We start from the raw sequence: 26592 nt of genomic DNA on the forward strand, positions 1-26592 counted from the left end.
GGTTTGGGGTCTTGTTGCAAGAGCACACTCTTGGCTTAGGTGATGTCACGAAAGCACATTAGTAAATACGTGTCGATTTCTGTTGTGTGAAAGGGTCAGACAATTTGTTTATTTGTTGTTTTGTTTTTGTTTTGATTTTTTTAATAAGGATTCCTGTTAGTCTCCACCATGCACAGAGTTTTCTCAGTGGGAGGAAGAGTGGTGTTTACCATGAGGAAGGTGATCATGGACGCCACCTGGGCCGCCACCACCCTGCCGTTGTTGGCAGCAGCAGCGTACTGAGCCTTCACACCTTTTTTCCACTCCACAGCAATGCAGTTGACATTCTCCACCTTCACCATGTCCTAGAAACAGCAGCAAGCATCTTCTCATTTTGTCGAGTTTCAGAAACCCAGTGTGTTTGATGGGAACACGAATAGGAATTGTTGATCATTTGCTATGATGTGGGCATCTCTGCTGACTGCACTCTGGACAAGCAGCGGATGATGGATGGATGGTATTCGCTGTAATACTTTGATATTTAAAATTGATTGGTTCAGATTATATTTTTTTTTATTGTTTCAAAGCACAAAGCTGATGGAGCAAGAGGTGAATGCTGTTCAAAAACAGAAGTTCCTTAGTTTTCATACCTTACACATCAGCTGCGGCCAGTCTTCATCTCCGTCCACCAGAAATCCAGGAATAATGAATTTCGTCTTCCTGGTCCCCTTGTAGTTGGATGCCTCGATGCTTTGATCAATCTTGATCTCCTGGAAGTTCAACGGGAATTAAAGTTTACAATCCAAGGAAGCGGGCAAACTTCTCCTCACATACAGTGAAAATTAAACCAAACAGACTAAAAAAAAATGATCTGTTCTTGCGTAAAGAAAAATGAAATTGCGTAAGATCACTTCAGTCGGCATGATACATTACAAACTACAGCAAGTTGTCTTATACTTTGTACACAGAGTTCTTATTTCCTAAAAACACTGTAAGTTGTAAAGGAAAAGCTTGGATTTGGAACTGCTTGCCTGGTAGTAGCGGTTACTCTGTGTGAAGAGAAGGAAGCGGGTTCCAATCTGCTCAGGTGCCCATGGCAGAACGGACACAGGTCTTTGTGTTGTGCCTCCCCAAGGAGGAAAATCGCTGAAGCAACCCAACTCACTGAAGCAAACCTCTCCCGCTGTGAAAGCACAATGTTGATGGTTTGGAAGTTTTGGAACCCTTCTACTCACGTCTGTGCTCCCTTCCAGGCATTTGGTTTGACCGGGTATGACGGCTATACTCAACCATAATGAATCTTAACGGGGCATCAAAATAAGACAACTGGCAAGTCACTTCAACCAGCAAAAAACAAAAAAAACAACGTACCACATGTTGCGCCAATAAAGATCCAAATCAGCCCCAAACTCCACATCTCAGCCATCTGGAAGTGAAGGTCAAAGAGTTTCAGAATGTAAAGAGGAGAAGTGAGCATTGAATGTGCATGCTGCGTGCTTACCAAGTGGAAGGTCACCAAGTGAATGTAAACCTACTGTATGTGGCACTGAACATATTGCAGCACGAAGTCCTTTTGGCCACGTAAGCATGGGAAAGAACACAGGTGGCCATTTTTGGCTCACAGCACCGATGACTTATCAAGTAAAAGTCACGATTTCTGCTTCTGCTCAAGAAATTTCCCAACAGGCTGAAAAACCCAAGTGAAGGTCTTTCTGTGCCCATTGCCCATAATTCATCTTCCTGCACGGTCCAAATCCCCTGGAGGACAATTTTAGGGACACGCTGGTATTTCCGAGGTGGTGTCGAGAAATAGTATATTAATACATGTTAGAGTATGTATCATCAGAGAAATATTTTTCTCAGACGGTGTTCTAAACACTGCTAAAGAAACGTAAAGCTGTTTGAAGAAAATACAATTTAACAAAAAATAGCAATATTAAGTGTAAGATATGTCAGTCAGTAGCAGGCTTTCAATGGGAAATGAACCGTTTGAACACTTTTCATCTTTACCACTTGGGGTCAGTAGAGCTCTCCTGAACCGCTGTCCCCCATTTAACTGTCCATTGGTCATTATGTTGGAATACTCTGCTAGAACATTGATTCCAAGTGCCCTCAGTTCAGCAGAGGTCAACACCTTCACAATGTAACTCCAAGGTATCTGGTGATGAGACGTAACCGTGCCTTAAAATCAACAAGGGATCGTCTCGGAGTGTCCCGCTCTACATGGGAATTTGAAAGAATTCCCTGGTGTGAGTGACTTCCATGAGAAAGACTGCGAGGGAAGGAAAGGACTGGTCGCTGATTAGCAAGAAATACTGGGAAGCTTTTGAACATTTTCTGTTTCATGTACTGTACGTGTGTGCGTGTGCGTGTGCGTGTGCGTGTGCGTGTGCGTGCGTGCGTGTGTGTGTGTGTGTGTGTGTGTGTGTGTGTGTGTGTGTGTGTGTGTGTGTGTGTGTGTAAACGTAGCTCTAGAGCAACGGTGGTCAGACTGTTTGGCTAGTGGGGCCACAGTGGGTTGTACAGTGTGCCTAGAGGGGGTGGGGGGTAGCGGAGCAGCAGCAGATGGATGGAGTGTTCTGCTGAGCCACCTGATAGGAGGTGACAACCTATCCTGGGATGTTATGGAGGGAAACACGTTGCTTTAATGTCAATGGAAACTGAAGCAGAGTTGCAACCAAACCAGTGTGTTTGAAGCCCCACCCACCAGGGTGTTGAGCTCTTTGTTGACTTAAATGACTCTGGGAACACTGGCAAACATGCATCTGGGCCCTTGGGTGGTAGTTTGCCAGCGGTGCTTCACTCCTGTGAGGCCTGACGCTACCCTGGCACGAGACACCGTGCTGTGGTACACATGTTTTGTAGGTGAAAAAATACTCCTGAGCACTCTCCACCTATTCACTCCGTGGTTCACTATTATGATCCAGCCTTTTGTTATTGCCTAGTTGATGCCGCAACACAAAGAATGGGTCCGTTTTAAAGGCGACGCTGTCAATGTTTTGTTTTGGTTTTTGTTTTTTGTTTTTTGTTTTTGCTTTTATTGCCGCGAGTCACAAAAAATGTAACGCATGGTTTTGATGATGATTCGAGGACATGTTGCAACATGGTAAATATCAAAATCTATTTCAAGTTCATAAAAACAGGGTTCTTTTCATTCTTTTTTTTTTAATGAGACAAAGCAGGCTACAAATATTTGTTCATGTTATGACAGCTGCATCCTCACATACATGTCAATAACACCACACAAATCGTTCAATTGAATGGCTTTTTAGAGTGGTAATGTTGCAATGTTCTGCTATATGTTTTGGTGATTGACCGCTCATGGTTGACACGACTGCACTCCTCCCTCCAAACCAATCTCAAGTCTGATTTATTTTTTTCCTTTTTGTTGTCCTTGCTTCTTTTAAACAAGACAAAGCGAGTGTATGTTTCTGTACCTTTGCAGCTGTTTGACGGTAGTGCGTCTGTTTTCTGCAGAAGCATTCATGCTCCCTGGTCCCAGTTCTTCGTTCACTCATTCATTCAACCTTTTTTATGAAGGAGTGAGCTGACAGCAGGAGGCGTCGGGTCAGCAAAAAAAAAAAAAAAAAAAAAAAAACAGCCAATAAAAGTTGCATCAACCCTCCATCAGGTGGCACTGGCGAGGAGGACAGACGCACTACCGTGCTACACTTCAAGGTACTGAAATGCACCTTCTGTCATGTATAACAGAAATCAAAACAAAAAAGCAATAATGATGATAATAATAATAATAATAATAATAATAATAATAGTCATTGTGACAACTACAAACAGAACAAACCTTTTCCGACTATTAAATTAACTTGGATGAAGTGTCTTGCTGCTCGAGTGGACCTTTGAACTATCAGGTCCGAGAGGACACGCTTGAAGTGCATCAAACTTGGGGCTTCAAACTTTAAAGAACATGCTTTTCCCATCTCTAAAGAGTGCTTCATCATCTTCATCATCCTCCTGACACATAGAAAACAAAAAAAAAAAAAAAAAAGTCCATTGTAAGCATTGTCCGTTTTTTTTTTGGCACTGCAACCACAGATCCTCTTTCAAATGGGTCAAGTGGCCAAACAGTGTTGACCGCCATCTAAGTATGCTATGTTCATCTATGATTTACACAGTCCATAAAGGTCAAATGCTTTCGAACAACAGCCTTGTCAGGACTGCGGTGACTTTGGTCAGTGAGTCACGAGCTGGAAAGAATACGTTTGAAGAATTGTGGTCCATCGAGGTGGTTCTGTTCAGTCCTTTGAGCTCTCATCGTGACGGTTCCGCTACCATCAACAGGTCATTTCAACAAATGACAATTTGCGACACGTTTGTAGCAAAGAAATGAAACAGAACTGATGTAAAAATTGACTCTCTGGTAAACTGAGCGGTGTTACCGTCTAACTCTTCCCCCCTCTCACACCGGCCGATCCACAGCGTACTGGCAGGGACTCAGGTTAGACACGGGGTTCTGCACCGTCGGATACGCAAAGTTGGCATGCTGCTTCGCCTTGAGCCGAAGGCTGGCCAGGCTGGAATTGCAGGTGTCTCTGTACATGTAGGGACTGGCCGTGGTGGCGTAGGGGCACGTGGCTGCAGTCACCGCCACTGAGTTGAGTGCCGTTGGACTGTTGAGATTGTTGAGGGTACCCAGGTTGTTGAGCCCCGTGGTGGGAACCCCAGCCACCGCAGAGGGCACCATGCTGGAGGCCATGTTCATTGAGGGGATGGAACTCGATGAGGAAAACATGGGCTGGGAGGAGAGGGGGCTCACGTTCATGGAGTTGAAAAATGGGAAGCTCTTTGTAGACAGCGGGTTGCTTGCCAGGCTCTTGGTAGCCCAGTTGTTGTAGGAGTAGCCTGTGTACATGTCATCATAGGGCTGCATGAGTCCATTGAACTGTGCACCAAAGCCATTTTTACACAACTCGGCCTGCTGGTTCCTCTCCCGCTTTCTCCACTTGGCGCGTCGGTTTTTGAACCAGACCTAGGGGGCCACCGAACAGAGAAGGAAAACATCAGCGCACTTCCTTACCAGACAATCAGTTTGGTCTGCATCAATAGGTCAAATCATTTGTGTGTGATGGCCAATGTGCGGCACGGTGTGTGTGTGTGTGTGTGTGTGTGTGTGTGTGTGTGTGTGTGTGTGTGCGCCCTGTGTCTCCATGATCTTGTGGAGCCGTGATAGGTCGGTGATTCTGATTGCTCACCCTGACACGTGCTTCAGTCAGATTGGTCCACACTGCGATCTCCTCTCTGGTGCTCATGTCAGGGTAGCGGTTCCTCTGAAAGGTGGCTTCCAGCTCCTGGAGCTGCTGGCTGGTGAAATGAGTCCTTTGGCGCCGTTGTTTCTTCTTCAGAGAGCCGTCCTCGGCGCTGGACTCGTCCAGGTGGTTTGAATGGGATTTTTCTGTGTCTGCAAATACATTTTAAAACAAGGAAGGAAATGTTTCATGTTACCGCTCCTCGGCGTTCCCTTCAAGTTTAAATATAAAATCCAGACAGGAGCAGGCGGAGCACTGTCCAACACCATCCGTCCCAAGCTCCTCCTGCTTGGGTCTGCCCAGGGTCTCCTCCTGGTCTGACCTGCTGGAAACATCTCACCAGGGAGCTTGTCCATGTCAACAAGATGCCTGAGCCGCCTCCTCTGGCTCCTCTCCACCCAGAGGAGCAGCAGCTCTGGTTCCAAACCCCTCACAGATGATGGAGCTTCTCATGGCCTGTATCTCTGAGTCAGAACCCGGCCATCCTGCTGCCAGACAAGCCTCATTCCTGCTGCTCAACCACGTCCTTGTTCTTTCAGTCACTACACTCCACTCCACTCCGCTATACAGTGCTGCACTGGACCATCACAGGGGAGGACAGAGACATCGATCGACTGGTGAAACAAGAGTTTGACTTCTCTCCTCGCTGCCATGGACCAACACACAGTCGGCCTGACTGCAGTTGCTACGCCGATCTATCGGTCGGTCTTCTGGTCCATTCTATTATCCATTCTATTCTGGTCCATATCTAAAACAGCAGGATGTGGATCTCCTGCTCCACCTGGAGAGGGTGCGCCACCCTTTTCCAGCAGACATCCAATGGAAAGCCGGTGGAAAAACACCGAGAACATCCAGCCATCCATCTCCTATACCCTCTTCCTCCTGCACTCAGGGTCTTGTGGGGGTGTTCTGGAGCGCTGTCTCCGAACCCGGAGAGAAGCCAGCAGACACAGGGAGAACAGGCGAGCTGTGCTGAGGCGACAGTGTTCACCACTGCAACACCGTGTCCCCACACTAATATCAATTCATTATAAATGTTCATTTTGAGTAATAATTATCATTACATATTATAATTCACAAAAACATGACATCAAGTCAAAAGCAACAAATGTCAGGCTGTCGGTAGTTTGATGAGAGAACAGATGCCCGTTCAGATAGCACAACTGTCCAATGAGTTGCAGTTTGGTAAATCTGATGTTTGAGGAATGAATTTTACTCGGCTCATTCGCTTTTCACTGAAGCCAAACCCTGAAAGGCAGCGCACAAGTGTACTGACAAAACCTGAACACTAATTCCTGTTCAGAGTAAAATATATTTACACCTATTAGACAATGCATTTCCCCTACACCTATTCCACACACACACACACACACACACACACACACACACACACACACACTTTGAAACTTTGTGAAAGTGTACGTTTTATTAATCAAATGATTTTGTTCGGGGGTTTTTTGTGCAATGTAAATAATAAATAAATAAATAAATAATCCACTTGTATTATTATTATTATTATTATTATTATTATTATTATTATTATTATTATTATTATTAACTATAATAACAATAATCATAATAATAATAATAATAATAATAATAACAATAATAATAATAATAATAATAATAATAATAATAATAATAATATTCACAAATGATTAGACTGAGGGGAGCCCCACCTCCGACCGAACATTCACTCACATCCCACTTTTATTTTCTCCTCTCCCTCTCTTGTCTTGGTCTCGGATCACGTGGCTATTTCAGAGGTTTCACAGATTGTGGCCACGGAGTGACGCGTTCAGACAACATGAGTTCATGTTTTTTTTTTTTTTGACACCTGTACATTTGATTGTCTAAATCTTACATCTGTCGTCATTTCGTCTTGTAAGATTTTGCCAAATTCAGACTGCAGGCTCATGGTTCCCTCATGTTGGTATAGCGATGGACCAATTAAAGGCGAAGAAGGCGAGAGTTCCCCGCATTAGGTATATATAGGCGGCGCGCTGACTCAATAAGAACTTCACAATGACCGATCTTTTTTTTTTTTTTTTTTTTACATTGTAAAATTTCATGAGGAATAAATATATTTAAAAATATACTGTATTTATATATTTTAAAAAACAAACAAACAAACAAACACGCATTGTCGATTACTTATTAGAAATGTCATGCCGCATAAACGTGTGCAAATTGCGCCCTTGATCGCCTGTTAATGCAGCAAAACGCGCCGCGTCTTTGCCAACCGACTCGTTATTAATTATGAATAAATGCGAGGCTATCATTTCACGAGCTTTCTTCCTGACATCATTCCGTTGCCGATCGATGTGGTGTGGTGGTTGGTGGGTGGATGGGTGGGTGGGTGCTGGCTGACTGACTGACCGCTGTTGTCGTGGCCCGGGCAGCCACCAGGCTCCTGCTGGCCCGGAGTCCCCGAGTCGGACAGCGACAGCGCGGGGCTGCGGGCTTCACTGTGGCTGCTCAGCAGGCTGAACTCCATCACCAGGCCCTGCACACACACACACACACACACACACACACACACACACACACACACACACACACACGCGGTTCGTTATTGTGTTCTCGTCAATATAAGAGGCAACTGATGTCAATCAAAGTGTGTCTTTGTCTCTGTCAAAACTTTGCTTGATTATATTTTTTATTTTATTTTATTTATTTTTTTAATTGTATTAAATTTATTGCTGCCGGGGATTTCCCATCATGAAATCCATCATGGTTTCCTCTGCGATATCTGTCTAATGTAAAATGTGTGGGAAATTCCCATTCTCTTGAATATTCTACACGATTAAATGCATTAAAATGTGGATCACATTTTTAGAGTGGACAAATGTGGATTTTCTCATCTAATCCTCATGAAATCGATGTTAATAATTCATTTGGCTGAAGAAATCATTCGAATCAAACTTGCTCCGTATTTGTACATTGCATCGCCAGTCTAATAGCCATACTGAGATATCGGCATAATTGCTATTTTATTTGCTGAAAAAGTGGTGTTTATTTTTCTTTTCTGAAAACCTGAACACATGCAGATATGCAAATGTGTTATTAGGTTGAAGATCTATCTATACAGCTACATTATCTTCGTGATCCTACTGATTTGATGCAGATGTGTGTTCAGTGTGTTTCAATTTTCCATTACGAATTAATTAAGTCTGTTTACTGACACAAAGAAGTAAAGAAGAAAAAGCCGCAGTTTTGTTTTGTTTTTTTGTCAGATTGACTCACTGTAACTTGTAAGTAAAAGTTAGAGGTTAAATGAAATAAAACTGCATTATTTTCCATGATTCTATTAAAGGGGTTAAACAGAGAGACATTTTGCTCATTCAAAATCATTGCATTTAGCTCTATTGTTATACTGTGATACACATTCTTGTGTATTATTCAACATTAGCCTCGCCGACACTGGGCAGCAAAAGGATGGCATAGCACACACAGACCATTGTAACTGTTTTTAAAAAGTACACTATCATTATTGTTATTATTATTGTTGTTGTTGTTGTTGTTGTTGTTGTTGTTGTTGTAGTTGTTGTTTTTCTGAGTCTTACTTAGACTAAAAATACATTTCAAAAAATTAAAAACTTCTTTACTGTGGCTTTAAAAGATGCACTTGGAGACTGAAGTTAGTTTTTGGTTTGATGGATGAGGTTGTACCTCACTTGCGCAATGTCCCGTCTTATTTTCATGATAAATAATCGTCTAGGATGTCAAACTTCACCTGTGAGTTTAAGGTAATTGTAAAAATGACAATTTAAGTTATAATTTTGTCTTTTGAAAATATTAATTTCCCAGACATGAGACATAAAATTGCTTTGATTTCATACAATACAGAAGCTATAAGTGTCCTAAATATGCATGGCTTCCCGTCTGCGAACACACTCAGTAACAACAAAGAGTAAATATAAATATCTTGTTTGTTTTTTTTCCTTTTATACCCGACAAATATTTTATTTTTAGTTTTTTATTGCCCTATTTATTTTAATTAATATAGTTTTCAATCTTTTTTGCACTATACAATTGCTGTAATTATTATTATTATCCCTCATTTTCACTGTGGGATTAATGAAGGCCTTCTATTCTATTCTATTCTATTCTATTCTATTCTATCTATTTAAAATGCTCTTGCAGAGCACTCTGGACCGCGGCCCCAGCACTCAAAACACAAACTGGGTGTCCTAATGAGTGGGATTACAGTGCTGCGGCTCTGGAAGGAGAGGAGATGTAATCTCACGGCGGTGCCGCAGGTCAACCACGGTGATGGACGTAAGGCTGAGCCGCATGGCGCTGGAATCACCGCCACCTCCAGCTCCACTGTCACACAACCGCCTCGCTGATAGTTGAACCACGCAGGCTAATCTGCTCTACGTAGTCTGGGGCCTCCAGTGCGGTCAGTGAACTGATGCTGCTGCTGCTGCTGGACCATGACGCTCATCAGCTCAGCATCCATCAAAATACAGACATGAATTAATACTACTAGAGTAGAATAGAATAGAATAATGTATTATTATATTATTATTTACTGCTACTATTGCTAGTAGTACCCGATTATTATTATTATTATTATTATTATTATTATTATTATTATATTAGTAGTAGTCCAAATCCTATTATTTTTCATATCGTCTCATTTGCGGCTGCATATGGCGCCGCGCCGCTGCGGGAATTATTCATAAACGCGCTGAGAATTAATTCCGGGGATTAGGAGTTGATTAAGATGTGTGTCACTTTTTCTGCCTGAGAATTTATTAAGCTCCTCGTGGACGAAGAAGAAGAAGAAGAAGAAGAAGAAGAAGAAGAAGAAGAGAGGCAGATGGAATTTCAGTCCAATGTTTGTACATGTTAATTTGTTTCATTTGCATATGATTGAGAGCGCGCGGGGTGAGTCCCGCAGCCGCGACAGACTGAGCCGCCGCAGAGATGCAGCGACGACCGAGGCCGTGATGATGATGATGATGATGATGATGAAGCCACACTGGCAGTTTTAACTGCAGCTGCTACCGCTGTTAAACACTTTATTGTTGATAAACAACTGCGCATTGTTTGAATGATCACTACTTTATTCTTATTAGACCCTTCAGAACAATTATCAGGTCATTATTAGGAGGTGTTTGTCTGATTCTTTGAGAATAGTTAGGTCGAAATTGTTTCCTCAATATAATAATAATAATAATAATAATAATAATAATAATAATAATAATAATAATAATAATAATAATGTTAGTGCAACATTTTTATTGGTGGCAGTTCATAAACCAGGTTGTGTTCTTAAACAAAGCCTACTGACGATTACCTACATGATATTATTGTTGTTGTTGTTGTTGTTGTCAACGATGATGACGATGACGATGGTTATTTAAAATTGCCGTATGCACTGTTGTTGCTGTCGTTAGTTCTGGAAATTGTTATTTCAACAGGAGGGAGCTTTAACTTGACAGAAACCCACAAATTGGCCTCGAATCAGTTTGTATTTACGCGAAGTTGCAGCTTGTCGATCTCAGCGGTATCCCATCGTCCCCGACACGATTAAATGAACCGATTAAATGAACCGATTAAATGTTAATATTGCAACACGGAAAGCTTTGTAGGATTACAATTCAAACATGATTTGAAATTGCTCCGCCGGGGATCCGTATGAAAACGTTGTCATTTTCTCGACTGACCGATGCATGTAACCCTGTAATGACGTTTGCCTTATTGCTTCATATCGGTGCTTTATGCTCAATTAAACGAATATAATTATACTTGTTACACGTCGTGTTAGCCATATTAGTAAAAACATTGTATGCGCTTTCCAATTTAAAAAAACCCCAAAAAAACCACAAAACATTTTTTTTTTTTTCCTATTAGCAATCACTATCATTAATATAGCAGCTCCACTGAAATGATGATTGACAATTGCAAGGTCAGCATATTATAGAGAACCCACAGACTGTCTAGAATAAAGCTCAAAGTTGCAGTCAGTCTCTCTCTATGGTGCCAGGTTGGGTGTGGAGGATTCCTATGGACACTTTGGATAATCCACGGTCAGTGCACATTGTGTTGTTGTGGTATGTCGGTGCAGTTCAGCAATACGCATTTTGCACGGCGGGGGTCGTGTTTTTGTGTTCTTCTGTTTTTTTGATTTTTTTTTTTTTTGTTTGTTTGTTTTTTTTCAATCGGGTCTTCAAAGTATTAACGCTATTAAATCATTGCGTGGTTCGATGTTTCAAACCCAGCCGACACCCCCCCCCCCCGAACTCGTCACGCTCAAAAAAAAAAAAAAAAAAAAAAAAAGCCCAACTTCACGTTTCATGTATTCCAACTCTACACGCAAAATGCAATGGCGTTGGGCATAATTCCGCAAACAGCAATTTTAAAAACGCGCTCAAAAGGCACTTACGTAGAATCCCGGTCTGGTTTTTAAAAAAGAATAAAAAATAAAAATGAAATAATAATCCTTTGAAAGGCAGAGGGTTTAACAGCAGACAGATGCAGTCCGGACTTCAGATACACTGATGACAGATAGATAGAAGGTCCTTCCTCGGAGTTGGAGGGGGGGAGAGAAAAAAAAAAAAATCCGAATGCCCCCTCCTCACACAACACACACACACTCACACACTCACACACATACTCACACACTCACACTCACACTCACACACACACACGCGCGCGCGCGCACACTTTTTCTTCTTCTCCTCCGATCTCTAATGTTGCGAGATGTATAGCAGCTTAAAAGCCCGCAGCGATGAGGCTTGAATTACTCACAGAATACGGAGAGGGAGGCGCTGTCTTGTTGCTAAATAATGAAGCACAGCTCCACAGTGGAGAGGACGTCCCACTCTCTCTCTCTCTCTCCCCCTCTCTCTCTCTCTCTCTCTCTCTCTCCCACTCTCTCTCTCTCTCTCCCTCTCTCTCTCTCTCTCTCTCTCTCTCTCTTTCTCTCTCTCTCTGTCTCTCTCCCCCCACACTCATTCCGTCTCTTTCTCACTCCCTCTCCTCTTTATCGTATTTCCACGCACACACACACACACACACACACACACACACACACACACACACACACACACACACACACACACGCACACGCACGCCTGCAAACGCCACAAAGCTTTCACATCACTTGGACAAACAAGGTCTTTATTGCCACTATTACCTGGTGGAAAAGCAATGTTAAATCAGTGCAAATATGAAACGTTTTATTTATCATTAGAGATTTGAACTCATTGATGCGTCGTCAGCACAATTTTGTTAATATCTTCATGAAAGAATTTCTGTCGCCTGCCAAAGGTTTACGTGAGTGTGCAAGCAAAAGTGTCACTTTACTCAACCTGTAAGCCTTCACTCGTCATTTTGGGTGCACTTGCTCTAAAGTTGAAAAGGGTGCAAACACAAAAAAGTGAGATGACCTTCAAAAGTTGGTGAAAGTAGAAATGCATTTTTTTTTTAAAAAAAGAAAAGAAATCAACACAAGATAAATAGCAACAGGATAGATAAAAGCTTTGTCTGTGCTGAAATATGAAACAATGGAGCATAAAGTAAAGTAAATAGCAAATAAATAAGCTATGTTATTAGACGTGACGCCTAGCTGCGTCCAAATAAAGCACGTTGGATTCACAAAATAAAAGTAATGTTGAGATGTTAGGGCATAATTACGTTGAAACATCTTAGTATAATCATGAGTTGAGACCTTTTCAGAGGAGAGAGCTGATGGAACATGGGGATGTGTGGCAGTTGTGATGACATAAACTTTTACTATGAGCAGAAGGATGACTTTGAATAGGTTTCTGTGGAGGACTGGGAGACTGTGGAGTTGGAAACTAAAGGAGCTGCATGAGATGACTTTTTAGAATTTGCTATTTCCTTTGAGAGGGATGACATTAGACTGACTGAACTTTATTAGTCTAAAGTATTTTATTTTTTTTTTCAATCGGAATCATTTTTCATTGATACTTGATGTTGGGTTAGAATGAAATTGTGGGGTCAAACTAAACACCAGTGGTGCCACTGACTTGTGGTCCCCACCAGCCGGTCTGGTTTAGCTCCTGGTTGGTTGCCATCTTGGGCCGCCATTTTTTAAGGCAGCCCGTCTGACAGTGGCTTCAATATGAAGCGTACTGTCAGACGGGCTTTCTTGAACAAATTGTACACACTGGACCTTCAAGGAAAAACCCCTCCGCTGCAGTAAAGGTGGTGTTCAACCCACCTGTGAATAGTCACATTGTGCAGTTTGGGGGCAGGGTTTGTGGTAATGCACAGGCACTGTACTGCACTGTTATGGCGATCTCCATGTGTCCACGACTCCGTATCTGCTCCAACCCCCCACCTTTGCTCAGGAGCATTGGCTAGTGGTCCAAAAGATAAAGTCAGCCACCAAAGTAAAATCAAGAATCCTGGAGTAGAGGCATTAGTTTGTTGATGTTTGGGAAGAACCGGTTGAGATGGATCAGGTAGTGGCGCCACTGGCACGTTGACCACAGTGTGAAAGCTCTGGTCTCTGCTTTGCTGGAGTGTATTTTCCACTTGGCACAGGAGTGCCTCAGGGGAGCTGGGATGCACTGCTGGGGGAGGGAGAGGCAGACTGGAACAGCCCACTGTGTCACCACCAGTGTGGAAAACTTGTGTGGACAACCTGATGCTTTTGAGTCATTTGATCTAAGTATATTGTAAAAATGTCAGACTTATGGAAACTATATATTTTGTCTGAACCCCTTGGGGTACAAATAGAACTTTGTTTTTTGTCAACTTTTCCTTCAAAGACAATCCTCTTTTATGACCGTCATGCATTTTCACACAAAAAGAAAATACAAATAAAATGATTTTCTTCTTCTTCTTCTTCTTCTTCTACCAGTTTTTCATCCACATCAGGATTTGCTTCGTCCCTGGTTTTTGTCTCTGTGTTCAGCCTGCAACTAACTCTTGACATCTATCACTTCTGTCGATAACAAACAGTTCACCCAAATGCTCCTCAAGTGAACTGATTGATGGGGTCACTATAAAGTACTTTATAGTGAAGTAGATTCAGGAGATTTTTCCTTACAAAAACAAATTTGGCATATTTCACCATCAGTGCCATACACAGGCTTTTCTTTCCCCACAGTTGAAAGCAAATTACTTTTGTCATCATTATCAGGTGTGATTGTGATTAAACTGATTGTGGCGTAAATAAATTATTAGAACACTTGACTGATCTGAAACCATTTACATTTATTTGCATTATCTTGTTGTTGTTGCGTTTTGTTGGTTTGTATGTATGGATTATTATAGTATAATTTAAGTCGTTCATTGGTATCTTAATAGCCGGGGAGAGAGAGAGAGAGAGAGAGAGAGAGAGAGAGAGAGAGAGAGAGAGAGAAGCGAAAGCTAATTTTCTTGTCTGCAAGAGATGTTTTTTCTGCAACGGAACTGAGCAAACTCCCGCCCCTACTTCTTTCTGATTGGACCATTACTCATCATCTCGACCCTTAAACTTCACGTCAATCCCAAACACTACGACAATCCAGCCAGAAGCGAGTAGGGGCGGGCCTCTGCTCAGTTCCGTTGCAGAAATAAATAACGCTTCTTCCCTACAGAGCTCATCCACAACCTTTCGCAACCTAGCATAATGTTGTGAGTCATCATCGTCCCGCCCCTCTAATGACGAAACTCTCTGTACATACACGTTATAAATTAGACTTCTCCTTATATACGCACATAAATTCACATATATACACATATATTTAAAAAAAAGAACGAGAGTTAACACGCGTAGTATTGAAATTATGCATTTTCAATGGAAGCCTGTAGCATTTTCGAGCCGGTATCTTGGTCGTCAATCAATACGTTTCCATCAAGTTAGATTGAGATGACAGAGCTTTTCCACGTCAGTGTGTTTACCAGGAGCAGATTGACAGCTACAGGAAGCCGTTCAATTTAGTAACGTACTGAGAGTTATGTACAATAGTGGAATAATTAGCAGGTTTTGTAACGGGATAGCGAATGCGCATTGGAATGTCTGCATTTTCTAGTTTATCTCTTTGCCGTCGTCAAGTGAACTTTAATATTCTTGGCTCTCCGCGGCTAGGCTAACCTGCTAGCTTGCTCACTGAAGCTACTAGCGTTAGCTTCAACAGGACCCACCATTGAAACAGCAGCTACACGCAGGCAAAGTATGTCATCTTCTTATTTGTGACTATCAAAAGCGTGTGTGTGTCCCTGGTGCTTGTCTTGCGTTTCAGCCCCATTGACTCATTCAATTATTTCCTAAACCGGCATCAGCTGAAGACGCATTTTTTTCGTCATCATGTAGCTAGAGCTAGGACAGCTAGGTTTGTTGTCGCTGCTGTAAAGGGAGCGACTTGTTACTTGAGGTAACACACATCAAGACATTTAAACTCACTTCTGGTCCTATACATGGGTAATAGTTAGCACGTACTCTGTCGTCTTAATGGGTCGCTAAGTGTCGTTAAGAGGAAGTAAATGTGCTTCGAGCTCAAAAACTGGAAAGCCAGCACAGTGATTAAGTTCTTCCCTTCAATTAACGTTGCTTTATACCGACACGGTACACGTTACTAATATCTCAAGCCCGAGGCAAGGGCTCATGTAAGAGCTCTGTTTTACCCAACAACACATCATCGCTCAAGTCTGACCATTAGAATAGTCTGCTATGTGCTAACACACAAATGAAGACAATTGTGAATTGTCAATTACGATTGCCAGTCAACCCTGTCTTTCAAATGTGGGAGGAAGTCAGGGTACCTGGAGAAAAGCCAGCAAGGCACAGTGAGATCATGCTAAGTCCTTTTCAAACTCCAGTCAAATCAAACCCACAGACCTCTCAATTTTCTCGGTGTGAGGCAACATTCCTAACCACTGGATCACTCTTGCCAAAATATGACGACAGTCCACTTCCCTACAACCTGGATTCTTTCATTGGCTGCGTCTCAATTGAGGGTTTGCATCGTTCGAAGCATGCATTTGATAGGAAGCTGCGTCATAGAACTGCGCGAAGGCCTGTCCCAATTCCCAAAAGTCCGACGGACGCTCCAAAATGCGCCCTCGGAAATGCGCCCTAGTTTTAGCCGATTCGAAGGATGCACTTCTACTATCCTTCGCGTCTTTCTGTATCCCATGATGCTTTGCGTGCTACTGCAAAGCATCGTGGGCTCCTGGTAAGTCAGCTGAAATTAGCGGCATGTACTGGCAAAGACACAACATATAAATCTAAGTATTGAAATTTCAACTAAAATATTAAGTTTTTAACGTAGGGTTTTTACTTATTTGAACATCCAACGCCATCGTTAGAAGGCGAACCAATGGTTAGCTTGATGCTATAGAAACGTCACTTCCGGAGTTGGCGGGGATGCAACCAGGAAATACGCCGAAGGCTAGACCGTCCCGTGTGGTTACCGGGGAGGCGGGTTTGGGCCGGGTCCTTGGAGAACGCTTCCTTCAGACGGAGGACACTCGTTTCGAAGGGTGCAAACCCTGAATTGAGACACAGTCATTGGCTTGGCTTGATTGGCTTGTTGTCTCGTACCACCGCCATACAAAGGAAACTTAAAGATAAAGATAAGTTCATTCTCCCAGACAGTGGAGCTAATGTTTACTGTTCCACTGAATATCCCCGCTGATGTGATGTGGTTGAAGGCAGAGGGCCATTGGCAAGGGCCATTTGTTCTTTCTCTCTGGTCTCCTTTAGTGATGTCTGTCTCAAACTGCTCAAACAGCTTCTATGTGCTCCAGTGAAAAAATATTGTCCTATCTATTTCCTCTGTTAACAAATGCAATGGATTGACTTTAGTCTATAGGGATCTTATAGACTAAAGTCTGTCCATATTTGAATAAAACTAAGACAGATTGGTCCTAGAAGGCCATCTGTTATTTGACTGCCTCATGTTTGTACAAAAACTAGTTGTGTAATGACGTTTTTTAATTCACGTGTCGCTGTTATATCTTTACCTCACTTCTCTTTGTCTGATGTCAGAAAATAGCAGCGTCCTCATAGACAAGCTAGACCAGTGTTGCCAACTCAGTTAGTAATCCTAACTGCTTTTCAAAGGACTTTAATTGTCAAGTGGCAAGTGGCTGATATTGGTCCTTCCAGGAATCTTGGTATTGACACCAATACATTCTCAGATACACAGATTTGTATGTCCCCTCTGCTGGGTTTTAACAGGCAACAATGGCGTATTGATCATCATTATAATACTTCTTATTTTTGATCAGTTTGTGATTTTGTGAATTTGTAATTTTACTTGACCACGTCCATGTTTTTGGACTCTTTGTCGCAGAGATTTAACCCTCTCTTAATATATCTTCTTTTAAATCATAATGTGACATAACCAATAATAGCTGATCGATCAATACAAACGTCCCTATAATAATCCATGCAGATTAATGTTTACTATAGGGCCGTTCAGTAGTTTATACGTCTACGCCTCGACCAGCCGTCGCCCATCGCTAATGTTTTTATTTTAATGAGGTTGTTAACCATAAGTACAGTAATCCTCCCTCTAAATGTCCTCTTGTGTAATTGGAACAAAAATGTGATTGTGTAATCGGATGACTGCATTGGTATCAGAAATAATGTCCATGCTCTGAGTGACTTGTGCCCGCAGCAACCCTCTCCATGTTTGTCTTTCTCAGATCAAAAGAATGCTGGACAAGAAAATTTACATCATCCAGGGTGAAATTGGTACAGTTGTTGGAGCCATCAAGAGAAACTCCAGATGGAATACTCACACTCCGCTGGTGAGTTGAAGACCTGCAATATTTACTCATTATTTGTCTCTGCTTCCACTTCTAAATCCAAAAGAAAATGATACTTTTCCCTCAACAGTTTTTGCTTAAAGCTGCAATTATGGTTTTGTAACAAAACATAAGACCTCCAGTGTTTTTTTCCCCAACTGTGACTGTCAGATGTCGATTGGAAGATTTCTTTTCTTTTTTTTTTTTTTTTATCCGACCGTTTAAATTTTACGCAGATAGAGGAGAGGGGTTTATGCTGATCTGAACGTGGTCCATGTCCACACTAGATGAAGGTCCATACTGCCACAGATTAGATAAAGTGAGCCTGAGACAAGGGAAGTGACACATGTGGGGCACAAAGGGCGGTCAAGCTGAAGGCGTGCAGGAGGAATGAGAATCTCTGGGCTTCTCATGATTGGATTTGATTCCCATTCTTGAGGTTACGATTCGGCTCAGAATTCAATCGATTCAAATGGATCTCAAATCAAACGACTCTCGTTTCAAAAATAGATAGCGTGTTAATAATTAGGCAAATTATGAAATCAAATAAAATAGAATACAGTTTGTATAATGTGATTTTAAATGTTAAAGTCAACTGATTCCTATGACGTTAAACAAAACTACTACTGCTGAAGTCAAGACAACAGAGTTTAGCAGTAGTAGTTTTTGAACATCCAAACAAGTGATTATTGATTGATTGATTTTTTTCTTTCTTTGGTTTTTACAACAACATTTTCTAATTGGCCTTTCCAATGATGTCAGGCTGCTGTCTGGCACCCTGCTGATTCTCCTGCTAATTAGCTCAGCCAGTTAGAAGCTGGGCCTTGGTCTCTACTGGTGGTTGTGAATTCATGCCTCAGCTGAGGCAAACGGCTTTGTGCACTCGAGGCTCCTAAATGAATTATGACCCAAGAAGCTACTTTGTCATATGCTACACTTCTCCCTGTTTCTGATTGTCTACCTGGGCCCTGCTTGTTGCTCAGAATGGCCTGGCATTATCTTAAAGCTCTTGTCATATTAAACTGGTACTGAAGGCCTTTCTCTGTGGACAGCAGCATACTTGAGTTGTGTTAAAGCCTCAAGCTGGCCAATCCGGTGGTAGGAAATTGCTCTCTCTACCTTGAAAATGTACATCGTGGTCCAATGATCTTTGTCTCCACAGGATGAAGAGCAGGACCCACTGCTGAACAGCTTTGGACAGCTGAAGGAAGTTCTTAACAATCTAAAAGGTATGTGGGATTTCCATGCATGCACGCAGGTAGAATGTCATAGAGGCCTTTGACAGGCTTGTCAGTAGGTCCACCAGTGACCACACTTTGTCATTCATACGTACAGAGTCCAACTGTGTTTCCGTTCACTCAGACACACACAAACTTCACACTCTGAAAGCAGCCAGATGTGAGAAACGGCGGCTGTGACACACCTCTGGTACCACCTCTGTAGCCTGAGGCTGATTGCTGTGTTTTCTCTGACGTGCCCCAATCTGCCTCGCTTGAATTCATTTGACTATGAGGAGTTTGTCCACCGCCCCAGACCGTCTGTTTGAAAAGGCTTCGAGACGATGTCGCGTGTTTGTTGATGACCTGAGTCACCAACCTGTGAGGTGAAAAAAACATGCAAATGTTTCTCATAGCAAAATTGAAATAGTGCCATGGTGGACCCTTTTTAAAGACCTCTGTGAATTACCTGTGCAAGTTAGCTCATGTAAATGTAAGTGGATGAGCTCTCACTTATTTGAGTTTGGGTTCCTTGTTCCATGAGTAAACCCTGCGACGTGCAGTGTGCAGTGGCTGTCGCAGTGTCCTAATACCTGGGCCTTGCACGTTGAACTCATGAGTGGTGAGAGTTGGAAAAAAAAGGAAGTGGTTGGTTGGTTTTTGTTCCCAAATTCCATTGGTGACCTTTTCATTTTCTGTCTGACCCCCAAAGCCCTGTGCAAACATGCAGTTGCTGTTTGTCATCAAATAGGTTTACTGTCACACCAATGTAATGTAATTCATATTATGATTTATTGTTGTAAAATCGCACAGGAACGATTTAATGATTTCAAAATCGCCTTAATATCCTTAAAATAAAATCTTAAATGTTGTAAAGCTATCATAATAGCTTTACAACATTGTATATGTTCAAGATTCTGGTATCGATATTGAATTTTCAACACTTGTTGAAAAGCAAAACTTGTCTAAAGTGAAATTGTCGGCCGAGTTGAAGTCAGTATTTGAAACAGAAAGATGTCCGTGACGACACGTGCAAGGAAGTCAGGTGAACTTCTAAGAACTTCATTGGACCATCATGCATGCATTGTGTTGAGCAGAGCTCAGCGTTGGCACCACTCGGAGACCTTTGGAAGAGTGAGAGGTGATGGCAGTGGCCAGGCAGGATTTAGCTGGGACAAAAACACGAAGCTGCTCCATGCATAGAAACAATGAGCGCGGGCGGATGCTGCCGTGCTGGCAGTTCTGCCACTTTGATCACAACTGCACCAAGTTTCATCATCAACAGATGAGCAGAGATCAGCACTGCGGGCTCTCCTCTGCTCCAGAGACGGCAAGTTTGTTCAGAATGGTGGTGAAGCTTTGTTTGTCACACTCAAGTGTTGGTGACTACATTTGATTGGTGGCATTTAATATTCTAGTGTCAGAGACAGAGGATTCCCACTCACATTTCTCACTCTTGTGAGTGAGAAAGGTGTGGCAAATATTTATGAAAAGTTAATATTTTGGCTCGGTGTAAATCAGAATATGACTATAAAGTGACTCTTACTTGCAAACCACACATACACACACACACACACACACACGCGCGCACACACTATTTTTATTGTTTGCTTTGCCCACTATTTAAAAAATGTATTTACGTAAATGATGTGAAATTGCAATTGCCATTGCAACTTCACAGTGTCATTACAATGAAGCGCTATCATCAACCAACATTTCCAGTGCAAATAGTCGAGGCAACAAATTCCTTGGTGAGCCTCGATGTGCTTTTTGCTTGCATGGGGGCCTCACTGCACGGTTCACACAATGCATTGGTGCCAGTCTGGCAGTCTCTGAGGAGAATTTAGCATGTTGTAATGCCTTAGCAATGAAAGCCCTGGCAGCTCCCACAGCCCCACAACTGCAGTTGTAGAATTCACAAGCGGTGGCAAAGATGCAACACATGGAGCTCCAGAGTGTGAGCAGCAACTGCTGTTGCTGCTGTTGGCCTCCTCCAGGGACCACCTCAGCCAGTGGAAGATGGACAGGCACTGCTGCTGCTGCTGGCGGAGGCTGGAGGAATCCACTGGCGTTAACCCTTCTCATCCCCTCCCCTCTTTTCCAAACTGCGTTGTTCTTGCCCTTCTCCTTTCTCTTCAGAATTACAGTTGTGGGTATTATAGCATTTAGAACAATTTGATGTGTTCCCGGATGGGACAGTTGGGGAGTTGTACCTGATTTTTCATACAGGACATTTGAAAGCACCCTTTCCATCCTAAGTTCTCTGTCCGAGTCCTTTCAAATTGTACACCTTCACCAGATTTTAACCAACTGGGAAACAAACAAGTGCACTGGAATGTGAGGTACATCATGTACTTGAATAAACGACGCTCTACGACAGTCTGCGTCGGGGAAGCCTAGTGGTTCATTTTGTTCTCCTTGGTCTGTTTTCTCATTTCAACCTACGACAACGTTTGGTTTCCGCGGTTCAGTTTCTCATTGCTCTCATTGCGGCCTCCTCCTCCTCCTCCGTTCACATCAGCCTCTCACCGCTCCGGCTGTTCCGCTGTGCTGCTGTAGCTCGCTTGATTGACAGGACCATGTGCCTCCGCGCTTCACAGTTGTGTCCAGCTGGAAGTATGTCATCTGCAATTTTAGTTAAGTAAATATAGCAGGGAGTCTTGTCAACAGAGAAAGATGAATTGTTCTGGGAAGGAAGTGTTGTCTCTTTTCTCAAAGCAAGAAATGAAGCGTTTCCTTCGGCTCCTAGAAAACGGGCATTTTTTAAATGTCCCTAGTGTGGCATAAGAACAGACATTCTTATTCTTGTTCATTTTTTAATATCCAACATTATAATGTAAGATTCCTCAATTACATAATATTCTACTGCATTCTGTATTCAAACTTTATTTTGTTACCAAACATGCTTTTGTCTGCACTAGTTGATCGATAAGGTGAATCCCCTCTCAATTCTTCCATCAATATTTGCTTCCCCACACACAGATACCTCTTCATGGAACAATTTAATTCATGGCAAATAATAAAAAAATAAAATAAATTATTAATTGTCCCACGATACAACGTTGGATTCTTATCCTTCTGCCTCCTCTTCCTGTTTGTTAACTTGATGTCACTGATCTATTCCGCATGCTGTTAATTGTGTGTGCAGTTGTCTTTACTTCCAAACGTTGTTGTTTTAAATCAAAAGGTTCTGTCTGGGCTAGCAAATGTAACTTCTAGCCACATTTCCATCGATAGGCCAAATTTTGTTGCTTGCAAAAAATATTTTTATTTTGTTTTACTTCATTTTGATTTATTGTCCTCAAGGTAATTGAACAGTACAAAACACACTGAATCAATACAAATAATCACATGTGTTCTGTTTTATTCCTAATGTACCTTCTGTCCTGCCGTAAGGGATTGTGTTCATTTTCAGATTGAGATCTTTTCCAGAATTTGAGATTGACGGGCCGTCCTTGCACTGTCGGATTGTCATCTGACAGACAAATCTGTTTCAATCTCTTGTTGAATAATTCTGATTTTTCTTGTTCAACTGTACCCCAGAGATAAGAAGGTGAGAAGTGCTTTTTTTTTTGACATGCGCTAGCACGCGCAAACTTGCAAACACACACACACGCACGCACACACACACACACGCACGCTTGGTTTCACCCTTTATATTCAGAAGTCACTGAGCCTGAGCTTATCAGATCTCTGGCTCTTCCCTCCCGCCCTGCTCTCTCGTCAACCCCCTCTGCTGAATTGAAGGTCGTAACAGACAGGAGAAACCGTCTGCTCTCAAATCCCTTCATTTTTATTCATACAAATACAGGTTTAGAGCCCCTTGCAGCCCCCCTGACACAAAGGCGGACGGCCTTGTGACTGACAGCCATCTCCTTTAAAACCCGAGCGTTAACGAAATTCACAAGCACATCTTTAATTGACACCAACCCTGCAGTGCATGTAGATATCAGGGGGCGAGTCAGTGGATTTGCGGTAGAGGACAATCTGAGAACTCTCCAGCTGACCTTTATTTTAATGATCTGCTTTCATTTGGAACAGGACAATGCAATTATGAACTATGACAGTATTGTCGAGTACACCACGGAGAACATTATATATATATATGATTAAATGTGTGTGTGTGTAAATATATCTTATATTTACAGACAAAATGTTTAACAAAAAAGTCTGATTGATCAGCTGCCTTTATTTTATTTACTTTATTAACTTAAAGCTTTTGTAATGATTGATTTTTTTTTCTTGACTGATTTGCAACCCGAGAAGAAAAAAATAGCAGAGTTGCTGGAATTTTCAAGTTGGCAGCCATTTTTTTGTGCTCACCTCATTGGCAAAATTGCAGGAGTGCTGCTTTTTTTTCACTTGGGTTCAGTTTTGTGTTGGTGGTACTTAAAACTTTCCCAATAAATGGTAATAACTTCGAGAGAGAAAAGGCATATAGGAAGTTACATATTATGGACAAGTGGAGCAGAAGTAGTGTTGTTTTCATTCATAATGGCTAGAAGGAAGAGAAAATATCACAAACTTTAAATGAGTGTATAAAAGTGAGTACACATAAATACATTTATCTCTTTAAAAAAAAAAATCCTTCTTTTTACGTGTGAGAATTAAGGACAATTTCACCTTTTTTGCTCCGTGAAAACATGGAAGACGATAACGTGTCATACAAGTGTTTGACAATGACAAGTTGTCAGTCCCCATAAAACTCAAAGTCCACCTTAGAAAAGTAATGGTTTTGTGAGGCAGTTGTGCGTTCTGCTGTGTGGGCTGCAACCTCCACTATGTTTTTAGTAGCTGTAAATCTGGCCAGTTAACAGTCCCCTAACCAGGGACTGACAGGCTGGGCTTAGGCCTGGTGTAAAGAGGGGATGCAACTGTTCTCCTCTTTCAGAGGCTCTCAACAACTTGCTGAGTAGATTCAGGTTCCCAGCAGTGGGCTATTAATCATGATAACTTGGATTCCTTTTGCCTGGGTGGGGGTTTGACTTGACATACATGGAGCTAAGGGTTGTTTTGGAGAGAGGACGAAGGGTTTCCACTCAGGATCAAGTTGTGCTGACAGCAACAATAGGCGCGCTTTAAACAAAACAAACCAGCTCCCTGGAGCCTCAAATAGTATATATTGTGTTGGGTTTATAGTAGCAGCATATACTGCTTTTATTTTTTTGTCATATAGATTTTGTAGGGTGCTGGAAAGTGTTCTCAATTTACTGACGCCAATTTACAGCCACCAGAATTGCTCAGTTTGATTGAAATGTGCTGCTGCTGATGATGATAGCCATGAGTATATTAAGCGTATTGTCATGTTCAAGATACCAGTTTGAAATGATTGGATTTTTCAACATCGCATGGAGGTAACCATGGTGAGGCGCAGTCATAAAGCGATGAACACGGCCAACAACATGGCAACAATAGTGAGCTTGGCTGTGATGTGATGCTCAGCTTGTGCTTCCGGGTCCAACTGCTCTCGAGAAAATATCTCACGTCTTCAATGCAGTCTTGTAGTGATTGATGCAATTTAGTGCATACATTTTTGTTTTTTTGGGGGATACCAGAAGACATAGAAAGGTATGGTGGTCCGTCGCTCATTGGGTTTTCACTCTAGTCCTTTTAATTGCATTTCATACCACCTTTGTGTTTGCTGACGTCCCGCTGGGTGACATTGGAAGAGAAATGGGACTGGTGTGGGCGGAGCTTCTCACTGGCCTTGAAAATGGACCGTTTTTTTTCTAGTAGAGGTGATGGTGGTAAAAAACAAAACAAAATAAATGGGCCCATGTTATTGTTTCACAGATGCGCTGCTTGGTTGTCTTTGTGTGGCGCTTACCTTCTTAAGCCTGCGGGGTCTCAGTGTGAGTCCTTGATAGACTGGGTTAATAAACCTCTGAGCTGCCATCCTTTCCACATACAAAAGAAAACAAACAAACGCCTCTCGCTAGCTCTCGCTCGCTCACTCACACACACACACACACACACACACACACACACACACACACACACACACACACACACACACACACACACACGGTCTCATAATGCATTTACATTTTTCATTGGTACTTTACGACTGAATGCAGTATTTAGTGTTTCATTGCCAATTGGCCTGGTTTTAGGATTTTCACATTTTCACATAGTTTTATAGATATAAATATAATATTTATTTAATACAGCAATATATTTATAGATGATAAACTTAATTCTGCAGGGATGCAGACACAATATTTTTTGCCATATTATGAGATGGGTGTCTTAACCTGGCAGGGTTGTTTTTTTTTCTTTCCTTTTTTTTTTTTTACATCAAGTCATTTGTATTTACTGGATTGAAGCAAATGATGGTCAAATGATGAAAAACATCAACAGAACTTAACACTTCATAATTTGCATTGTTACTGACCTCCCAAAAGTGGTTGGTGTTTAGTGTATTGGATTTGAAATGATTAGCAATCGCACATTGGCCGGTCCAAGTTACTGGCCTCTGACTGTCATCCACAATGGAAAAAAGCCGTCCTATTTTTGGGCCGCAGCTGAGACTGAATGTGTGCTGGGTTGGGCAGTGGGGGGGTGTCAGTAATTTCTTGTGAAGGGACGGTGGAAGGGTGACTGGTGGCTAAAAGGGGCAGGAGGATTTAACAGCTGGCTATATTTCAAAGAACAAATATTGAGTCGGAAGAGGTGACACAGCGAGCAAGAGTGCTTCAGAGCCGATGATGCAACGCTTCTTAAATAGGTTGGGATCACCCTGCCCCATAACACATTTGAATAAAGTATATCCTGCTGACAGGAGAGGTAGCCGGGCTGGACAGTTTGGCCCCGTGCGTCTGACATTCAGCCTCGTTCACAATCAAGGACGAGAAAGCTTTTGCCCCGCGTGGAAAATAGACCTGGCTTATTTCTGTGTTTTTAACCACAGCTTTTCATTGGCACAGTGATGCAGATTCTTCAACAGTGAACTTTTGAACTGTGACGCATACACAAGTATGACGTACGCTGTAAGTAAAGTCATTCTAAAAAATAAATAAATAAATAAATAAATAAATAAATAAAAGCCCAAATTGGCAGTTTCATCAGAAGCAGATTATAAAATAAACGTGTCATCAGTTTAGGAAGCACTCGAGGACTCTTCTCTCTGATTCGCTGATTTAGCTTGCCAGTACCAGCTTGTACAGTATTTTCAACAAGGCGCTTGAGACATTCCTCACATATTTTGATCCTTATTAATATGTCAGTATCAATGCAGTTGCATATTTGGCAGGCGCGCATCCTCGAAGCCCTTATCCTGTTCTATCCATCAAATGTCATCGTTCTCTATCGTCACTTTAGCTATCATCAGTTGCCCTGCCCGATGGAAGAAAGGAATGAATGAATGAATGAATGTTTCTTGACCGCGGGGGTGCCGGCAAAACAACATA

At 42.1% G+C, this 26592-nt stretch overlaps 3 protein-coding genes across 6 annotated transcripts in view; 1 reads left to right on the forward strand and 2 right to left on the reverse strand.

Annotated features, from left to right (window-relative positions):
* Window positions 1–1477, reverse strand: part of LOC142901635 (inactive pancreatic lipase-related protein 1-like) — a 5521-nt gene extending 4044 nt beyond the window's left edge. The window contains exons 1-4 of the mRNA XM_076046214.1: window positions 1351–1477; window positions 1011–1162; window positions 630–749; window positions 210–344 (exon numbers count right to left, since the gene is read on the reverse strand). Of these exons, the coding sequence (XP_075902329.1) occupies window positions 210–344; window positions 630–749; window positions 1011–1162; window positions 1351–1456 (513 nt within the window). The 5' untranslated portion in view covers window positions 1457–1477. The remainder of the gene's footprint in view (window positions 1–209; window positions 345–629; window positions 750–1010; window positions 1163–1350) is intronic.
* A 2093-nt stretch (window positions 1478–3570) lies between these two features.
* On the reverse strand, window positions 3571–12021 carry pitx3 (paired-like homeodomain 3). Its single transcript, XM_076046072.1, has 4 exons — window positions 11641–12021; window positions 7623–7749; window positions 5190–5395; window positions 3571–4966 (listed from the first exon to the last, which is right to left on the reverse strand). The coding sequence occupies exons 2-4, from the start codon at window positions 7738–7740 to the stop codon at window positions 4397–4399; spliced, it is 894 nt and encodes a 297-aa protein (XP_075902187.1). The 5' UTR covers window positions 7741–7749; window positions 11641–12021; the 3' UTR covers window positions 3571–4396.
* A 3045-nt stretch (window positions 12022–15066) lies between these two features.
* The window catches only part of gbf1 (golgi brefeldin A resistant guanine nucleotide exchange factor 1), a 39212-nt gene continuing 27686 nt past the window's right edge, over window positions 15067–26592 (forward strand). For 3 of the 4 annotated variants that reach the window (XM_076046174.1, XM_076046175.1, XM_076046176.1), the window contains exons 1-3: window positions 15067–15385; window positions 17865–17969; window positions 19129–19195. In XM_076046174.1, coding sequence (XP_075902289.1) covers window positions 17874–17969; window positions 19129–19195 — 163 coding nt within the window. In that variant the 5' untranslated portion in view covers window positions 15067–15385; window positions 17865–17873. The remainder of the gene's footprint in view (window positions 15386–17864; window positions 17970–19128; window positions 19196–26592) is intronic. The other variant, XM_076046177.1, reaches the window with a different exon arrangement.

This window comes from Nelusetta ayraudi, unplaced genomic scaffold (genome assembly GCF_046127955.1).
Source record: "Nelusetta ayraudi isolate G7.1 ecotype Tasmania unplaced genomic scaffold, CSIRO-AGI_Nayr_v1 ptg000089l, whole genome shotgun sequence".
NCBI classification, from domain to species: domain Eukaryota; kingdom Metazoa; phylum Chordata; class Actinopteri; order Tetraodontiformes; family Monacanthidae; genus Nelusetta; species Nelusetta ayraudi.